The 19588-nt window shown below is 39.3% G+C and overlaps 1 protein-coding gene across 1 annotated transcript in view; it reads right to left on the reverse strand.

The window, feature by feature from the left end:
- Positions 1–19588, reverse strand: part of PIK3C2G (phosphatidylinositol-4-phosphate 3-kinase catalytic subunit type 2 gamma) — a 184725-nt gene that overhangs the window by 70329 nt on the left and 94808 nt on the right. Inside the window, exons 18-21 of the mRNA XM_054282061.1 lie at positions 8613–8793; positions 6927–7034; positions 4029–4121; positions 1782–1911 (exon numbers count right to left, since the gene is read on the reverse strand). Of these exons, the coding sequence (XP_054138036.1) occupies positions 1782–1911; positions 4029–4121; positions 6927–7034; positions 8613–8793 (512 nt within the window). The remainder of the gene's footprint in view (positions 1–1781; positions 1912–4028; positions 4122–6926; positions 7035–8612; positions 8794–19588) is intronic.

Consider the following 19588-nt stretch of genomic DNA (forward strand, 5'->3'; position numbering starts at 1 on the left):
GAACAATAAATATACATATATTGTTTTAATCTTGCTCTTTGGAAATTAGAAATAAAGGGCACTGAGTGGAAAGGGTTCAGTACTGTGAAGGAGAAATAAAATCATCAATAACAATATTGTGGAAACAACTGTCTCAAAGTACCAACACGGTGAACGATCTAGTGAGATTCAATGTGGGAGGAATTACACAAAACTAAAAAAAATTTAAAAGTAGGATCTGATATTTACTAATATATATAAATATTATATATATTGTATAGTATATAATACATAATATAAATATACTATAAAATACTATACTATAATATAATAGCATATCTATTTATGCATAATACATATAAATTATAATATACATACATATGTATATTATAATAATTATAATTACTATATTATATATGAAATATGTTTTATATATTTTTATACATTATATTTTTATTTTTTTATATATATTGTCATCCTCCTGATCTGCAGCACAGGGAGAACCTTCTCTAAGAATCTGACTTACTGACAGACTCCTCTACTTCACCACGCCTGGAAAGTAGAATTCTACCAATGCTTTATTGACTTTTCACTGAATTACAGTGAAATTTTTCACTGAATTTCATTGAAAAGTGATTCCTGTGCTTGCATGACCATGAAATTACCATCTCCTACCCCCTTGTGTGGGAATGGTGGCCATGGAGGAGGTCATTAGCCTCGGACTTGGAAAAACTGTGTACCCAAAGCTCCCTAAGGTTGGGGTACATGTGCCCTACGTGACCACAGGCATGTCACTTTATCCTTAATAATTAACTGTAAATCCATTATCTTAGCACTGATGTGAACTCGCAAGGAAAGACATATTTGAAATCTGTGAGCCACTGAGGGGTTTTTGCTGCTATGATGCTGGAAGGAAGAGACTGTCAGGGAGAGAATATTATTTGCAGACGATCCCTGTATCTCTCTTGGCAAACATCAAATTAAGCATTAGTATATAGAAGAGTCTATATATAATGTCATGTCCAGAAATAGTATTCTTGTATTATCTGCCTTTGAAGCAGAAGCTTTCAAGCTTTGATTCCCATCCCACAAAGAAGGGAGGAGATTTTTCCAGGTCACCACCACCACATGCCTTGTGTCTGAACTCATCTATACTTTTCTCTTATTTCCTTTAGATCATTCCTCCTCTCATGTTCACTTTGTGGCTCAGAGAACAATGATTTTCTTTTAATTTTTCTATTTTAATAGCTTTTGTACAGCAGGTAATCTGGATACATCAGCCTTCTCTTTGAGCTAGGATTATTTCCAGTAGAAGATTTGGTCAGGGAAATATAGGCAGCTTACTGCTGTCAGCAGATTTCTACAGCAAGCAATTGGTATCCCTGCTACAGCTCTGCTACAACAACCATAAAAGAGAGAAATAGAGCTTTCAGATGAGTCAGGCCTGCCCTAAGCAACATAAATCACAAGAATAATATTTCAAAATCAACAGCACAAAGCTGTCATCACTTGTCTGCAGGTACTTTGTGTAGCCACATGCATCTAGGCTCATTTAAGCATCTATGCATGAATACACTGGATTAAAACTTCAGTAGCTATGGACAATTTTCTCCAAAGCCCTCTTTTTGATATGTGAATTTAAGAATGTTTTGCAAGCTGACAGTGTTGAGGCTTTTGGAAAATTCTAGTTGCTACAAAATCCAATGAGTTCTAGAAAGGCAGAATAAATAAATTTTATATGGCACTGTTTACATGAAATATGAATAATGTAATACAGGCTCCTTTTGTAATTTAAGACTGACCTTGTCCTTTCCCTGTAGATAAACACCTGTAAATGATCATTTGCATATCCAGTCCTTCTTGGAGCCAAATGCTGTCCATCAGGTGAATAATTTGCAGAACCAACATATCTTGACGTAGATCATCACCTATCTGTGAAAGTTGCACATGAAATTCAGTTTTCTTCTTCAACACCAGACAGAAATAATGTCCTATTTAACTGGGCCTTTCTACCCCACCAGAGTAGCTACATTCATTTCAGTAACTCTGTCTTGTTTTCCTTCAAAGTTCCCACCCACCTCTCAATAATCTCAGGAGAGGACAGAGTAGATGGCACACACAGAGACAGTTCTGGGAGCCACTGAGATGGTAACAAATGATCCCTGCTTAACTGTGGCCTTTCTGCTTATTATTCCTATGTAATTACTAGAATTTGGAAATTTAATCCAGAGGTAAAATCCTAATTTAGTTACATTTAAAGTCTACTTAATGCTGGATCCCTCTGCACAAATGACAGCGTTTGTCTCACATTAAGCCTCACAACTTGGTATTTGCAAGGGAACTTTATCACAAATTTACATTTAATCCATAATGTGATTCATATTCAGTTCCAAGCAGTGATGACCCCTCTCCCCATGGAGTTAGTCAAACAATAATCTCAAGGAAATGGGGCTTTAATTGTAGCCACAAGAATTAATGAAGAGATTATTTTCAACCATGGCTGAGTAAATGTCCTGCGAAAACAACAGCCCTTATTTTCTCTTTCCCCCTGTCCCACTCCATGTAAAATACATAATTTTTATTTGTATTTTAAGTGCCTTATTCTTTTGTTATATTCTTTTTACGCAAGTATTCCAATCTACAGACATTTACTCCCAGGAAAGAACTTGAGGAGACAAACTCATTTTAAAAAGACCAAATATCTGAATCTATTTTTCTCTCATCAAAAGATTCCAATTAATTCTTCTTAGCACCTAAAAATGTAAAAATATCTTATTCTCTCCACTTACTTTCCCTCACATATGCAGTGGGAAGACAATTTAGTAAGATACCCTTATCATTTACTGTGCTTATCATTTATGTATGAGTTATCTGTCATGAATAAGCAATGGAACTATAGTACAAGCAAAAGGTATTTTAGCACAATGTTTTGCTGACAGGAGAAGGTGACAGCAGCTAAAATACTTTTACAGCAACTGGACAATGAGCTGCTTGCTGAACCTTACTAGGTAGAAAAAAATTGTTTGAGAAGAACCAATGCAATTGTTTAAAAGCCCCTGAGCAGGTGTTTGCTCAAGTAGGTAGAAACCTGCTACTTAATATGGATTCTCAGATGAAACAGCACATGAAACAGGTTTCTAAATGTTCAGAAAAACTTAAAATTGCTAATTTCTCCCCTTGGCAGGCCTGGAAAGCTTACTTCTATTTCTGAGAATCACAGCTGCTCTAAAGGGCAAGTTAATTTAAGACAATATGGAATCTGGATTTTTAAAAAATTTATTTAAATCAATTTTTTAGATTTCTCATTTGGCAAATGATTCTGCAAAATACCTAAGAATAATGCCATTGGCAACCAACCATTTTTTACCCATCAGCCATTTTATGAACTTGTGGTCTTCTCTAAAACAAATATCCACTTTTAGGGAAGATTTTGCTCTTTCAAAAGAGAACTAACTTTAAAATTTTCTTTTGTGGATGTGCTGTTCTGAACTCTGAAGCTTTTCTAGGTGACAACTGCAAAATAAAGCAGAGTTTATTTTGAGTCAGTTCCTCCAAGTAGCTCCAATCAGACAGAGCTCCTCTGCTGCCTCCTCCAGCTCCACCTTCCTCAGCCCATTCCCCCACACTGGCTGACAGGGGCAGAATTAGGTTTGTGCGGCAAATGGAGCCTCTAACACTCCAGTATTTTGATTTTTTAGAGACATATAGATGAGGCTGAGGGTTCAGTCATTCTGATCTATCTCTTCTCTGAGACCTGCCCTAGTTAATAAACTAGGTTTAAAATATGAACTTTATATTCTAGTTTAGTTGTGTTCACTAAGGGAAAAACTGCTATAATTGCTTGATTCTCTGTTGATCAAAAAGGTGATACTTCAGTGTATTGCCTCAACATGTTTCATTAAGAGTTCTAGTGTCAAAAATAATAGGGATAAACAAGCAGCAGAGCTAAATCAACTATTCTCACACTTAAGGTTTAAAATATAAATTAGATGAATTTTAAATGATCATTTTCCATACCAAAAGACCTGAGGAGTGGAGGAAGAACATACCTTAAAAATCACATTGATGTTTCCACTTGGAGCATTCGCATTGATGAAGGAGATTTTTAAGGGAAAGGCATTGGATGTAAAATAAGAACATGACTGCAGGGGAAAGAAAGATGAGACAGAGGAACAACAGTGTCACATAAACAAAACACCAGGCTAATACAATACCTCTGAAAAAGATTCCAGCTTTAAACACTGCTCAGTAGCAGTGGGAGCAAAAATAAATAATTCTTGATATTATTGACTGTTTCATTGGGTCTGAAAAATAAAAAATTCTTGTCTCCAGCTTCACTTAAATATAAGACCACAGGAACAGATAATATTTTACGTGCTAATTGTTTTTTCATTTTCACCCAGGCCTATCAACAATAAGCTTTGCTTGGAACTGGATGGATGAATTACATAAGACTGATCTAATGAGTTTTAAAGCATTGAAAAGCCTTTGGTCTCATTGTTTTCTGAAAAAAACCCCAGCCCTGCCCAATCAGACATGGAAGCAAAGAACCTGCCAGTTTCTTTGATTACCTCACCCTGGCTGAGGATGCAGCAAATTCTGAAAATCATGCTCTGTTTTATGTGGGATTTATCTTAATTAAGCACAAACTCGGACTTTCATGCTCTACAGCTCCTTCCACCTGAAGATCTCAAAGGGCTGCAAAAAGCATTAATGAGCCAAGCACTGCAAATCCTGTGAGAGTTTGGGGTGGAATTATTACCCTCATTAAAAACATCCAAAGAAAGGTGGTGGGGAAACCCCTCAAAACCAGCTAGAGACAATGGTAAATTAATGGCCTGGTTTGTGGAAATAATGAGCACCACACAAGAGCTGCTGCTGTCCTTACAGGCTGCAGTGCAAGGGAGGCTCAATTTGAGCTCCACCAGACACAGATGTCTGCAGCTTTTCATCTGAACTTCTCAAAGCATGGCACCAGCAGGCAAATATTGTCTCAGCCACAGCAGACCTCTGGGATGGGCCAGAGCCATTATCAGCAATGAAATTCTGATCCCCCACCACTGAAATGATTCCATTTCTGTCGGAATTTTGCCAATTGAAATGTCTCAGAGAGTGCTTGAAAGGTTCCTGTGGGATGATGTGACTCTGATGGGGCTGTGAGCAGGCCTTGCTACTGGTAAAATCAATAGATGACACCAAAATGAATTAAATTTAGGTAATTATAAGCACTTAAAAGTTCTAATTTGCATGATTATACTGACGTACAGCCCAATCAAGAAACGACATGTATTTATAGAAAGATAATGGCCTATAATGATATAAGAAAAATGAGAAAAACCGAAAAAACAAAAAGACCTCTTCAGATATTAGATTTAAACATTTTTGTATCTGTCCAGCCAAGCTGGTGCAGTATAAATAGCATGACTTTATGGTGAGATACCTTTCCATTAGTCATTATTTCCAAAAGCCTGAAAGCAGGGAACAGCAGCAGGCTTCACATCCTTCTGACTTGTATCACACACAATTTGCCCAAGCCTGTGGGGTGCTGGAAGACCTCAGTTCTCAGCCAGATCAAGGCTGAATAGCAATTACTTGGAGAAACACAGGTCAGAGGCAAGTGAAGGGATCAGCACCTCTTAGAATCAGGTCTACTATGGATAATGAGCCAGAGAACAAAAATAGAGCACAAATTGCTGTAATTAGGCAGTTATAACTGGTAATATATATGGCTGTGCAGGTTTTTATTTTTCTTCATGCTGTACACATTTTCCTTCTCCAGAATGAATCAGTTAACTCCTGGATCTTTGTTGTTTATGAAAATATTTCTGAACAATGAATAACTGAATCTTAGTACTGCAGTCAAAGTCAAGTCAAGTAACACTGAAGAGCTTTGCTGTTTCCTTTATCCTTAAGTCATGTTTAATAGGGGTCGTAGAGACAGATAAGTTAGTATGAATATTTAACATTTTAGCAATTCTCAGTCAGCTCAGCAAATAGACAGCTGGCTCCAAACTTTTTGCTGCTCCCATACCTGACACGGGAGAGTCTTGGATGGGAAAACACCAAGGGCTGCCTGGTGAGTACTGCTGGCCAGGGGCTCTGTACAAGTCACAAACAGAACAGGACTGCTGGGAATGTGCCTTGAGCTGTTTTATTTTCCAGCATCAGCCTCATTGCATGGGTATGACAATGGGAAGATGCCATCAGCTCACATCCCAGGCAGCAGATCAAGAACTTGATGTTACAACTCACTTGATAAGTTTTTTGACCACTCACACAAAGCAAAAGCACATTGACAGCAGTTCTATCCAATCACTATAAGCACAGGCACCTTTGGTTAAACAATGCTTGCTTATTTCAAATAAAATACCTGCTTATAAGCCTTAAAACACAATGCACAGAGTTCCATTATTAAGCTTAGAACTTCCTAATATCTCGCTAGATAAACTTTTCTGCAGCTTAGGGAGTTATTCTATACAAGTGTTAATACACAGACCATTGTTCCATTTGTCCTTACTCTTCTACTTCTTACATAGTTTTTCTGCTGACCAATCTCATGGCTCCTGCTTAGCTCCAATCACAGTTCTGCTGTCTCTGAGGCCTGCCTTTTGCAGCTTTTCCAAAACCCTCTGATTTTATGGATTCCCACAGTGGGAACCAGGGTCCCAGCTCTCAGGTATTCTTGCCAATACCAACACCACAGCAGGGCAGCTGAGCTGGGGATGGGCTGCTCAGAGGTGAAATCTCTGGCTGGTGTGACACTCATGCAGCCAGGACTCAAACCGTCCTGTCACCTCTGCCTCAGCAAAGGTTTGAAGAAGATTAGGCTGGGTGTGAATCAACCAGATGATTTATTCTCCATATCACTATGATAATTTCCATGCAGGCATTCTCTCCTCCCCTCTAGACCACAAACCAAAATTGAAGATGCAATGGATCCCACTTACATCTGCCTCTATGCCTTGCACAACCAGCGCAGGGTTCAGGGGCAGCCGGCAGAGCTTCACCTCCTGGAAGAACTGCTGCAGTCTGCTGAGCTCCACCTTCAACACCTCCTGCAGCATCAGAACCGTTATAGCAGCATGAAAGGACAAAAAAGCAGCTTTTTATTTCTTTCTTTCTTTTGTAATTTTTTTTTTTACTGTCATTCTTTACTTTAAACAAGCAATGCAATTTCCAGAACTGGCAGCATGTGTGTGACCTTAAAGCAGCTAATGAGGTCACACTGGGGTATTAAAAATAGGAGCTGCAATTTTAATTTTACTCCACATTGATAGCTTTTCTGCCTAGATGTGCTACCAGCTCATACTGCCCCATAGTTCAGATGGAAAGAGTCTGTTTCCAACAGCATGGAGTGACAGGACAAGGGAGCATGGCTTCAGATTGAAGGTTTAGATTGGATGACAGAAAAAATCTCTACCTGTGAAACCAGGCTGGATGGAGCCTCCTGGTCTGGTGCAAGGTGTCCCTGCCCGTGGCAGGGGGTTGGAATTTGATGATTTTTAAGGTTCCTTCCAGCCCAAACCATTCTGTGATTCAGCACCCTTCAATAGGGCTGAAGAAGTTGTGTATTGCTCTGCTGTATCTCATGGGATTTTTTGCCTTTACTAAGATCTTCCCAATTTGTTGCTTGTTGCCTCAACACTGTGATCTCCCTTGCCTAATTCTGTTAACTGCAAGGCTTGGGAGCTTCTCAGTATCATAGTAACTGCAGCCTTGAGATTAATCTCTAAAATCTGAATTATGCGTAAGTAATGTATAATGTATTACTACTATTTCTTCTTTGCATGGATTTTCCTTCTGCAAATATTTTTGTCTTTTTACTTCCATGTTTGCTTTGCTGCTCTCAGTAGCAGCACCGAGAGTTTTCTGAGAAACCCTTTGAAAACCTTTGAATCCTTAACAAGACAGAAAGATTCATGATACTGTTCATGGTAACCAGAAGTGGCAAGTATATTTTTATTTGGCTTTCTGCTCTGCCTTGCTGAGATTTCAACAAGAAGCGGTTTTACACACCAGGAAAACAACAGCTATCCTGGAAAATTAACAGTTCTGAACTGGAAATGTACCCAAGCAATATAAAATGCACCCACTGGAGAAGACAACTGCAAGCTGGTCATGGAGGCATCTCTGCAGATGTGTGCTCAGTGCTCATTGCTGAGAGCTATATTTGAGATATTAGCTACATTCCACTCTGGTTGTCTTTGCTAAGAAATGAGGATATGTCCAGCCTGCCAAGAACAACTCCTAGTAAAGCTTCCAAGAAATGCTGCAGCTCTACAGGAGTCAAATATTTTGGGATGAGGTGCTGAATGTGAGCATTCCTCTCAGTGAAATGATATTGAGCCTTGTTGCCATCATTTCTGGCCACCTCCAAGTCCATTTGAGAACCCACTGATGAAGGAATTTAAATGGCTTAAAAGATTTGCAGACCTCAAGAGTAACAGTGATGAGAGATGTCCCATTAAATATCTATGTGTTACCTTTTATCAGAGCTGAAAAATATTTATAAAGTTTAGTTGAGTCTTTGGTTTATTTATGTAAAAGGGTATTAAAAGAAAGAGGTGTTACCTTAGAAAAAATAAAATTCCCTACAGAAACTTGGATGGAAGGGGAAGTATTTTTTAACAAACCTTTCTTTTTGGGTCAGTGGCAGCTTTCACTTTTGTGGCAATGTCTCCCAGAATTCTGATGAGTTTTTCTTCCTTAGAAAACTCATTGTTCAGGGTCTGTCCAGCACAGAATTGGAGAGCAGCCAGAAGTTTCTTATACCACATTCTGAAATGAACTTCATTCTGTGCATTCTTCAGCAGCCTGAAGGAAGGAGGGGAAAAAAAAAAAATCTGTGTATCTAAAAATGAATTTTATTATATATCAGTTCTAGCAGGAACAAGAAACTCCAGACTAATCTACATTTGGTCACTTTGGGCAGCAGAGAATGAAAAAAATTGTTATTGCTTCTAGGCAATGAGACTCAAGTTCCATTTGATAATAATGAGATTCCAAATGTGTTGAAAAAACAGAAAACTGTCATTTCTTATTGTCATACATAGTGCAATGCCTGTATTACTTTTATTTCTGCAAGAAAAGTTAACAAAGTGAATAGAAGTTGCATTTTTGAAGGCCAGTTTTAAATATATATTCCAAAATGTTTTTTTCCTCCTGCCAGTTCATTTATACAAGCAAACACATCTTTCAGCTTTCAGGAGGTGCATTTAAAGACTGTTTTAGTCTCAGATGTACCATCAATTCTAGAAACTTTCACTATTTTAAGCTGAGGAGACATTTCTGAAATTGGCTATACTGCTAAAAAGAGTGAAATGAGCCCATTTTATTCCCTTCTTTACTAGCAATTGCTGGTCTAAAGCAAAACTCAGCTTTTAGTTCTTCTGAAGCCTGCAAAAGCTTTGGAACTGGAGTTACTGCCAACATAAAATCAGAAATAAAGCCAAACACATACTCTTTTTAATAATAATCACCATGAAGTCTTCTCTAATTACACATTTATTTGGGTCAGGAAAGCTGGGGAGTTTAGGGTTTTTTTTAAATCAAATTGATCATTGGGAGATTTTTTCCTTCTGCAGGCCAGAGGTTCTGTACACTGTGTGATTTATTTTTATAAGTGTAGATGGAACCACCAGCTCTGTACTGTTGTAACATCCTGGGACTTCCCTCTGCCTGAAGGACTGGGGAACTGCTCTTTGCTTTTGTGTGAACTCTCCCCCCTCACAGCTTCACCCTTGAGAACATCTCAAACCTTAAATTCCTTATAAATGTCTGAATCTTAATGCACTTTCCCTGACCTAAAAAATTAATACCACTTTTCACAGGACAGAAATCAGAGAAGCTCTTGACTTTCAAGGCCCATCACACAAATTAATATGTGACATATGAATATGTCACATCACAAAAAACAAGAAATTATATGAAGCACTGATATTTAAGGGAATTATTTCAGAAAAGCAATAATTCCTATAGACACTTCGATTCCTTCAAATATCATACATAATATGATAAATATGACATGTAACAATAATAGTCATATATAAGGCATTACAGTATCGCTACTGCAGCACATGCCTCTTTTGATGATGAGGGACTTCTTAGGAAGCAATAATTTTTCTAGGTTGTCTTTTCCTACATAATTCGAGGCAGAACAATATCACCTACTGATTTCTGAAAACTCTTTCCAGTTACCCAAAACCTCTGAACATCTGAGGATTTGAAAATCTTTAAAGAATGAGTGGTGTTTCTATCAGAAATGCCTAGACATGAAAGGGAAGCAATATGAGAAGTTTATCATCAACACTCTCTGGAGAAGTCAGAAATGACTTTTTTTTTTTTTCACTGTAGACTAGTAGAAACAAATAATTACTTTCTAGATTTGAAGGAAATACAAGTTGTCATTGCAGTGCCTGGTGGAAGGCAAACCTGAGCACACAGAGGCTGCTGTGTTCTTACCCTGAACCTTTCACAAACTGTGGAACACTGCACACGTGGCAGTGGACAAACATATTCCTTCCTATTTCCATCAGAGTAAGTCCAAGATTCCACAGGATGGGATTCACCTGCTTAAATGTCAATAGCTCATGCCATTTTAGATATCCTGGGAAATCCACTTCCCCCAGCTGCTGCCTTGGAAGGGCATGGGTCCCCTGGAGGCAACACCTCCTGTGTGCCACTGCCATGCAGATGTCTCAGATTCCCTGTGCTGTCTAAAATAACCTGTGCTTAGGGCACTGCATCACACTCTGCCTTTTAGCTCAGCCATAGGCAAACAAGGCTATTTAAAATAAAAACATACTCAGTCCACTTCAACAGCAAGGCAGGAAGAGGCTTGGTGATTATCCTTTAAATAAAGGATTGGTGATTATCCTTTAAATAAAAGCACCACTGGTACAGTCCAAATTGTCATGTGGGCAGGAATTTTAGTCTACCAAAGCAAAGCCTAGCTCAGTCCCAGTGCAGCCAAAAAGTGCATTTTTCTTGGCACACAGTCAGATTGAACTTTTTCATTTCTGTCCTGCAAATACAAATGCACCTAAACTATCACTGTGATACCTGTTTTGAAATGCTGGTACAGAGCCTTGTCTGCACTAAGGCTTGCACTGGAATCAGCTCCTGAGTATCTAAATCATATTCCTTCACCTACTCCATTTTCAGTAGTACATATTTAGGGAACCCATAAAGGCTACCTCTTCATGTTTGAGATGTCCTTTAATCCTCTCAGATACAGAGAGCACTAAACCAGCTTTTATTTCCCTGAAATGAAAGGCTTAGGACTTCACATAGAGCAAGCAAAATAGCAAAACCAAAACAGTTCACTATTTTAAACAGAGCTACTCCCTGCATAACACAGATCAACACGGAAGATCTATGTTTTGATTATTCTTGTGGCTGAGTGTTTGCAGAAAACAAGCTTATACACACATATGATATGACTCTTTTTCCTTTCTGAGAAAGGAGTATAGGCCAGATTCAGAGAGCTTATGCATAAGGTGCACACGAAGACAGAGGATGTATGTGCAGCTGTGCTCCTAAAAGCCTGCAGACCTCCTTTTGCAAAATAATTTGTACTTACTGGCTGTGACTTTTACATTCATTCTATAAAAGTGGTCCCAAAGAACATGCACAGGACAGCTTTTGATGTGAAGACTCATTGTAGGCTTTCCTGAAATGTTTGTCCAACAAACAAACAAATATGTTGTTGCAGTTCTGTACCCCCAGCTTGCTGGCACACACATCTTCACCTTGCCATGGTGAGAACTCAGCAGAGATAGGAAAATCTGCAGCTTCTGGAGTTGTGAGATGGAGAAGTGCTCAAGACTAATGAAATTTTCAAGTTAGAACAGGATGCCTAGCTGGGACAGAGGAAGACAAAACTGGAATGGTTCAAAACCCAAGGCTGCCAGTAAAGAAGCATGTGAAGTTGTTTTTTCCTGATAATTTTCAGAGGATTCTGCAAGACAGAACTCAGTACAAAAGCCTGGCTTTATGCTAGGCCTGCATGGAGCATCTGGCTCCTAAGAACAGAGAGGCTTCCTTACCCTCCAGATTCTGTGATTTGGGATAAACACCCTCATTCTCTCTGGTGACCTTAGACACCAGGTCACTTTTGTGAAACAGTACAGAAGGAAGTTGACCTGAAATCTGGAAATGGAGTAATTCAGGTAACAGGGGCGCCTTCAAAGATGCCTCTGCCCTCTGCAAGCAGTTGCTCCTCCTCTCTGCACACACCTGCTCCATGCCTGCAAGGTGGCTCCAGCCCCATTTCCTGGCACTCACAGCTGCAGGGCTGTTTGTGTGTTCCCTGCACCCAGAAATGCAAGAGGGCTGGGAGATTTTTGCCACAGGGAAGAAAAGAAGGTGGAATTGAGTCAGGCTGCTGTGTCGGAGAAGAAAAACCAGGGCTAAACCTAGCAGATATAGAGCAAAGAGTAAATAAGTTTAAAAAAAAAGAAAGGAGGTTAGATGGAAGGAAGGGTTCTGGTGGAAAAACAGGTGAGCTGGCCTCATCTCCCTCTGTGGTGCTGGAAGACAGAGAAGCTGACACAGTCTGCTCCCTGAGTAGGATTAGGCAGACAAAAGAAGGAGTGAGGTGGCTCAGACAATGCTGCTGCTTGAACATCTGTTCCTTGTCTCCTCAGAAAGGGGAGCAGGGTGAACTGGGAGAGATGCCTGACAGGACAGATGAGCTCACAGGTAGCCTGTCAAACCACCTGGTACCAAAAATCCCCAACTTCAAGAAGAAAAAGGCAGGATTTGAAGTGTTTTACTGCAGGTTTAGCCCCTACCTGTTAAAAAGGAGCAGGGCAGTTTGACAGGGTAATTTGGACATAATATCAGGAGAGTGGCCCTGGTTAATTTGTTGCCAAGTGCTTTTCTGGGATTTATTACACAAAAGTGGTGCCTACCAGCACACACACTCTACACTCTGCAAAAGGTTTTATGAATTCAGAGACACACCATGAAAACAAGGTGTCTTAGGGCTGTGAGTGCTGAGGTACCTTCTGGTTTTGTTCCATCTTTGGTAAACTTGACCTTGTTCTGAAGGTGCATTTCATGTTTGTTTTCTGTTTTGCCAAGTTGGAGGCAGGACAGATAACAGAAGAAGAAAACAATGGTACAAGACTGCTGCTCATTATGGCAATAATTGCTTTAAAATTATTCTCTGCAGCCCCTCATATCAAAGATTAGCACACAAAACACTCCTCTACCACTGTACAGCTTCTGTGTCTGAGGCTGCCATCTGTCTTAATTATCCTTAGACATCCTGCAAAACTCCTAATCTGTCCTTTGTGCTTTATTGCACCATGGAGCTGTGGCACACGCCTGAAGCTTTTAATTGTTTCCATTTTTTGCTCCTTGAAGAAAACATTTTACTGTTTGCATTCCTAAACAGGAGAACAAGGAACAGGGCTGGCTTGGCTGTAGGACTTCACTCAGGCTTTGCAGCTCTTCAAGTCTCAGTGAAAGTTCCCCAGAGACACATGGATGACAGAGATGACAAAAATGTACAGCTGAAGATTAAGGGCTCCATCTACCCTGTGACAGGTCATGAGGATGAGTGGGAAACTGCAGCTATTAATTAATTACTCAGTTGCAATTAAAATCTCTCTTTGGTTTTTTATCTCCCCAGTAGTACACTTGAGAACCAGTCCCAAACTTCTGCTATTAATTAATTACTCAGTTGCAAAACCTCTCTGCTTTTTAAACTTTTATCTCCCTAGTAGTGCACTGGACAACCAGTCCCAAACTCTAGAAAGGGGTGATTTATGTACTACAAATCAAAGAAAGGGAAACAGAAACAGCAGCACCATTGTGGGTGGAACTATTGGGACATGGCAGATGACAAAATAACAAACATAAAAACAAATTAACAGGTGACAAGCACAAAACACCTGCCATGTTAAGAACAATACAGTTTCTGCAGAGGAAAATGGGGAGCAAAGTCAATGAGGCAGAAGTTACTGTGCAAGAAGGATGGAAGAGAAATTGCAATTCTCCCAAGAGACTGGAGCACCCAGCATTTTCCATGGATTTACAGAAACACACAGCAAGGACATCAACCTGACTGGAAGGATAAAGACTGAACTTTCTTTTGGTCTCCCTTTTTTTGACCAAGAACAAAGCCAGCAGGAAGTGAGAGGCACAAAAGGCAAAGCTCTGCTTCATCTGCTGATCTTTCATCTTTATTTCTAGTCTAGAACAAGAAGAGAATGAAAGTTTACGTTTCTTGAGTAGACTGAGTGAAGTGTGGTACATTTCCTATGAATATTTCAGAGAAATTCTACTTCTCTGAATCTTTGTCACCAATAAGTCTCCAAGATGAAGAAACAGAAGCTGTTCAGCTGCTTGAAGCACCTGTCCACTTTTGGCTCTTCAGTCCTCACAAATAAGAAACCTGCAGCAAGTTCTACGTGCTGCTTCTCATAAAACAGGGCTGCTTTTATAGACTCATTTTTCAAAGCATTACCCTTGAACAGAAAATAACTCTGCTTAAAGTGAAATTTTGTTTTAACCTACCATGGGATTAATTTGCTTTTGTTTTTCTGATTTTTTTTATAGCATAGAACAAAAGTCTACCATGTTGATCTCCCTTTGACAACAAAATATAGTTGCAGACATATAAAGCATGGGGGTTAGGCTTGAGAAACACAACACTGCCATTATTTTCTAACTTCCTAAAGTTCTTTATGAACACCACAATACAATCTGCATTCAGACAAATCGCTTGATTCAGTAGATTGAATCGAGGCAGCTCCTCCCACTCCCACTGAATGCCTGAACTGTGGAATGCATGTCCTGCTGACTCACAAAAAAATTACCAGATCACTGAAAACAAAGGCCGTGCTCTGCTATGCAGGGCAGGTGCCAAACCCTGCTGAGGTTGCCTGGCAGAAAAATGTTTTGTTTGATATGTAATATAGCTAGCTACACACACTTTGCATTAAGAAAATGAATCCCAGATAAAACCACTGTTGTCAGGAGGAGAAAGAGCTTGAAAGTGAAACAGAAATGAAATGAACCTTGAAAGTGAACTGTATCAAGAATTAATTGAAAGTATAATGTGAAAAGCAGAGGTATCACTAGCAGAGATAGAAGCTGCTTGGTCTAAGGTTTAAGCAAGAAACAATCACCCCCAAAAGGTCTTCTTCTCCAATTTGTTGAATGGATATGATCACATCAGTGTAAGTGCTACAAGAATCATCCAGTAAAAAGCAGTCCTAACAGTGTCTGTCTGTTTCTGCTCCAGCTGGTAAAAAAAGTAAAATTAAAAAACTGTTAGCAAAGTGTGTCTTTTTCTAGTCTGTTCCTCTTCATTGGGTAGGATCTGAAAGCAGAAATTTATTAAAACACTACTGCCAAAAAAAGAAAAACAAACAAACAAACAAACAAAAAACATCCAGCAGAACACCAACACACCAAAATTTAGTGGTAGTTTGTGTACAGCAGTACTGACCTTAGATAACTTCAGAATCTCTGAGTATGGTCCACCAAAGATGCCATCCCAAAGCTACAGAAATGAAAAGCCTTCACCTCAAAGTGTCATTAAATACTGAGGGTAACTTAAGATCAGACTTGCAACTGTTGGTCTGACTGGTTTTGAGTATTAATTAAAAAAAATATTAATATGCCTCTTTAAAGAGAGTAATTAAATCTCCTCTCCCAAAACTGCATTTGGAAATAGGAAAAAAAATAATATTGCTTAACAAAGTACTGCATTTAATATCTTCATGAACATTATCAATTGGACAGTATTATTTTCCATTCAATGAGAAACTTGGCATTCAAGTCTGGCATGAATTTTGAAAAGTCTGGTTCCATTTTTGCCAGTACCTTCTTCACATGACTGAGTGTGTCTCTGTCTGTGCCTTTTCCAAAGCTGCAGATTTTCTCCTCAGAACAAATGACGTATTGTTGTCAGAATTTCATGCAGTATCTTACACCAGCATCAGCACAGCCTGAAATTGTCCAACAATCTTTCACTGTGAGAGTTCAGAGTAAATTCATGCAGAGGAACTGAAATGCACCATTCATTCCAGGCATAACAGAAATTGTTGTGTTCTTCCCAGTGGGGAGCTGCACTGGGAGTGAGCAGGGAATGGGATTAGATGGGATAATCACCACTAAAATAAGCAGACCCAATGGCTTTATTGGGATGCTGTCCAATATGCCAGCAATTAATTGAATACAGGAGGTGACTAAGCTACTCTTCTTTCAAACTACATAAATAAAATGCAAAATTAATTCAGATGAAGCAGTCCATGAGAGCCAATGGACTTGCAAAGCTTTGTACTGTTTCTGAATTTAGGCCACAGTTATCACAGCAATACACTGAGGAGAAACTGAAAATGTTTTTTCTTCAACTGCCTATTGTTTGGGTAGTTTATGTCTATCAAAATGGCTTTGGATAGCATCTGTGGTTCCCATTAGCTTCACAGCTGAACAAAAAAAAATCCCTCATCACACTATAGAACACAATGCAAGACACAGAACTAATTCTGAATGGCTCTGCATGTGCTGGGCAATCCAAATGTACACAAAAATGCAGAATTAAATGCAGAGTTACACCACAGTACTTTGGTAACTTTACTTTGTTTGTTGGCTGTTTTTTTCTTAAGTTGTGCTGGTTTTATCTGGGGTAGAACTTACTATCTTCCCAGTAGCTGGTATGAGGCTGTGTTTTGGATTTGTGCTGGAAACAGGTGATAATTCAGTTTTAGTTATTGTTGAGCAGTGTTTGAAGAGCCGAGGCCTTTTCTGCTCCTCACCTCAACCCACAAGTGAGAGGGCACAAAAAGTTGGAAAGCCAGGACAGCTGACCCCAAGTGACCAAGGGATGTACCAGACCATATGGATCACGCTCAGCAAACAAAGATGGGGAAGTGTCACATTCACATTTTCTGAAAAATCCCTTTGCCCAAGATTTTGCTCCTGGGAAGCTGAGAAGCCTCAAAGAAAAATGAAAACAATAATTATCTGATTTGCTTCTCCTGTGTTTTGCTCATGTAGAATGTGTTTGGAGATTGTTTCATTGGTTTCATGTGAATTATTTTGAATTTTTGACCAATCTGTGCCAGGCTGTGTCAAGGCTCTGGAAAGAGACACGAGTTTTCATTAATATCTTTTTAGCCTTCTGTAGGTATTCCTTCTGTATCCTCTAGTATAGTTTAATATAGCATTCTTTAATATAATATAGTATTATAAAATTATAAATTAGCCTTCTGAAAACATGGAGTCAGATTCATCATTCCTTCCTCCATCTGGGAAACCCTGCAAATACAAAAGGGAAGAAGGAGGAAGGGGGAAAATTTGGGGTGTTGGTGTTTGTCTTCCCAAGTCACCAATGTGAAACTTGGGAAGAGTCACTGAACACCTGCCTGCCCATGGGATGTGATCAATGAATTCCTTGTTCCATGCTGCTCCTGTGGAACAGCTTTTCCTTTACCTGTTCAAATGTCTATATCTCAGTTCAGGGATTTCATCACTTCCCTTATTCTCTGCCCCATCCCACTGCAGGGAACAGTGAGTCAATGGCTGTGTGGGGCTTGCTTGCCATCTGGGGTTACACCATGACATTAATATACTAACACAGAAATAGCTTCAGGGAGAAAACTGAAATTGTCTTTCTACAAGGTCATTAAGGATGCTCATAACAGGAGAGTTCCAGACTATATTCATATATTCTGAGCCAGATCTTTACTTATAATCCTAGAGTTTTCAGATTGCTTTTTTTAATTACTCTGGGCACGGGAAAGGAAGAGTTTGGTTTCGGGGGGCTGGGGAAATAGGATAAGACACTGACATGGTTTTTCAAATATTATGACATTTAAAAGGACTTGTTCTGCAGAGCTGTTAATTTTCCTATTTGCTCTGCATTCAGTTACAAGAATTTGCTTTGCTGAACAACGTCTACATTCAAAGCTGTTCTCTTTCAAGTAGAGTCTCAGATTTTTTAGAGAAAAGGTGCTCAGATGTCAACAGCAGCAGAAGGATGTCTGAGATTTGATATGTTTCAAACACATGGGGAGTTAATGTTTCTTTTAAGGCAGCATCCCTTCTACCTCTCTGGAAGAGCCTGTCTATAGATCCACAGTGTTTTAAGCACAGGTAGCACAGATAGAACAAGAACTGATTCCACATTATTTCCTGACATGTCTGTCTTCTGGATCTTTGCTTTCATCACTGCTGTAAGCTAGCAGACCAGCTTATCTTATTTTCCCAATATCTATCAAAGGGAACTTTATTCAAATCAGTGCCTAACAGGAGCAGGGAGGAAACATGAGCCCCAGCAGGAACTGCTGTAAATATTTCAGCTCAGTGTGATTACAAGACCTCTCATATCTGACAGAGCAAGATGTTGAGCCTCCTTTTTGTGACAATTTGCTGTGTGGCAGCTCAATGCTGCACAGCAACAAAGGATGCAGGATCAGACCCTGGGATCACAGTGCTGTGCCAGCTCTGTGCCTCTACCTGGGTGACTTTGTCAATAGAATGACTGGAGACAACCCTCAAAGTGGCATCATGAGGACATGCAGTCCCTTAGGCTTCAAAAATAACCCATTTGTTCTCAGAGAATAGCAGTGAGAAAATCAGAGTTTTCAGTGGGGCAGACTTTAGAGTCCAAATCACACTTTTTCATCTTTTCATGGTTCTGAGTCCTTTAAGGGGGAAATCTCACATTACAGCTCTCCTTATGCATAAGGTTACTCTGCAATCTTTTTCAAATAACATTATAACTACCAGGTTTAAATTTAATTAAAAGACAGGTGACCATGAAAGATGGTGACAGTAAAGGAGAACAAGCATTAACATGGTAAAGAAGAATATTTTATCTCCATACCTTTTCTAGGCTAGCTTTATTTCTTCCTCTCTGGTTTTATTTTTATTCCTCTTTTCTTGGCCTCTATTAATTTTTTGCTCCATGTTATACATAGCAATAGTACCTCTTGCAAAGGTAGGAGAGCAGAGCAGAGATGGAAATAACTTTAGATTTCTCCTTTTTAAATACTGGTCTGGTTCTGATTTTCCTTCCATTTCACTGCTTTATTGCCCTCAAATATTGGATTTGTAAATAGAGAAGTGGGAATTTGAAGTTAAGCTCATGTACCAAGGAAAGCTTGCTGTAAGATATTAGTAAGAGAAAAACTTTCTTTTTTAGATGGCCCCAGGGTATTTTCCCAGTCGACAGCTGGCCTAGTTACCATGGAAAACAGAAGAGCTGGAGGGCAGGCACAGTAGGAAAATGAGGCAGAGACTTACATGAAATTGGGTTGGCTTGCTTTGCAGAGGCTTGCTGAAATTAATCTCACTTCAGACACCTTGTTGCTCTTTCATTGCTGGGAGTTGACACCGAGTTTCATCTAGGTTTAAAAGTCCATCTCAGCTCTGCTGAGACATGTTCAGCTGTGGGACCAGATCTGAATAAACTTTAGAATAAAGTAAAATCCCTTTTAATGAACCCCTAAGCAAGATGATGTTGCTTCTTAAGTTTTTACCAAGGAAATCTCACATCAGCCTCTTCAGATCAAACTGAATTTTAACCTTGGGGTTAAAATCCATAGATTTTCATTACAGAAGAATTTAAGGCAGATATAAGAATGAA

Source organism: Melozone crissalis, unplaced genomic scaffold (genome assembly GCF_028551555.1).
Source record: "Melozone crissalis strain CALT ecotype California unplaced genomic scaffold, PUWL_Pcris_2 ptg000033l_1, whole genome shotgun sequence".
NCBI lineage: Eukaryota > Metazoa > Chordata > Aves > Passeriformes > Passerellidae > Melozone > Melozone crissalis.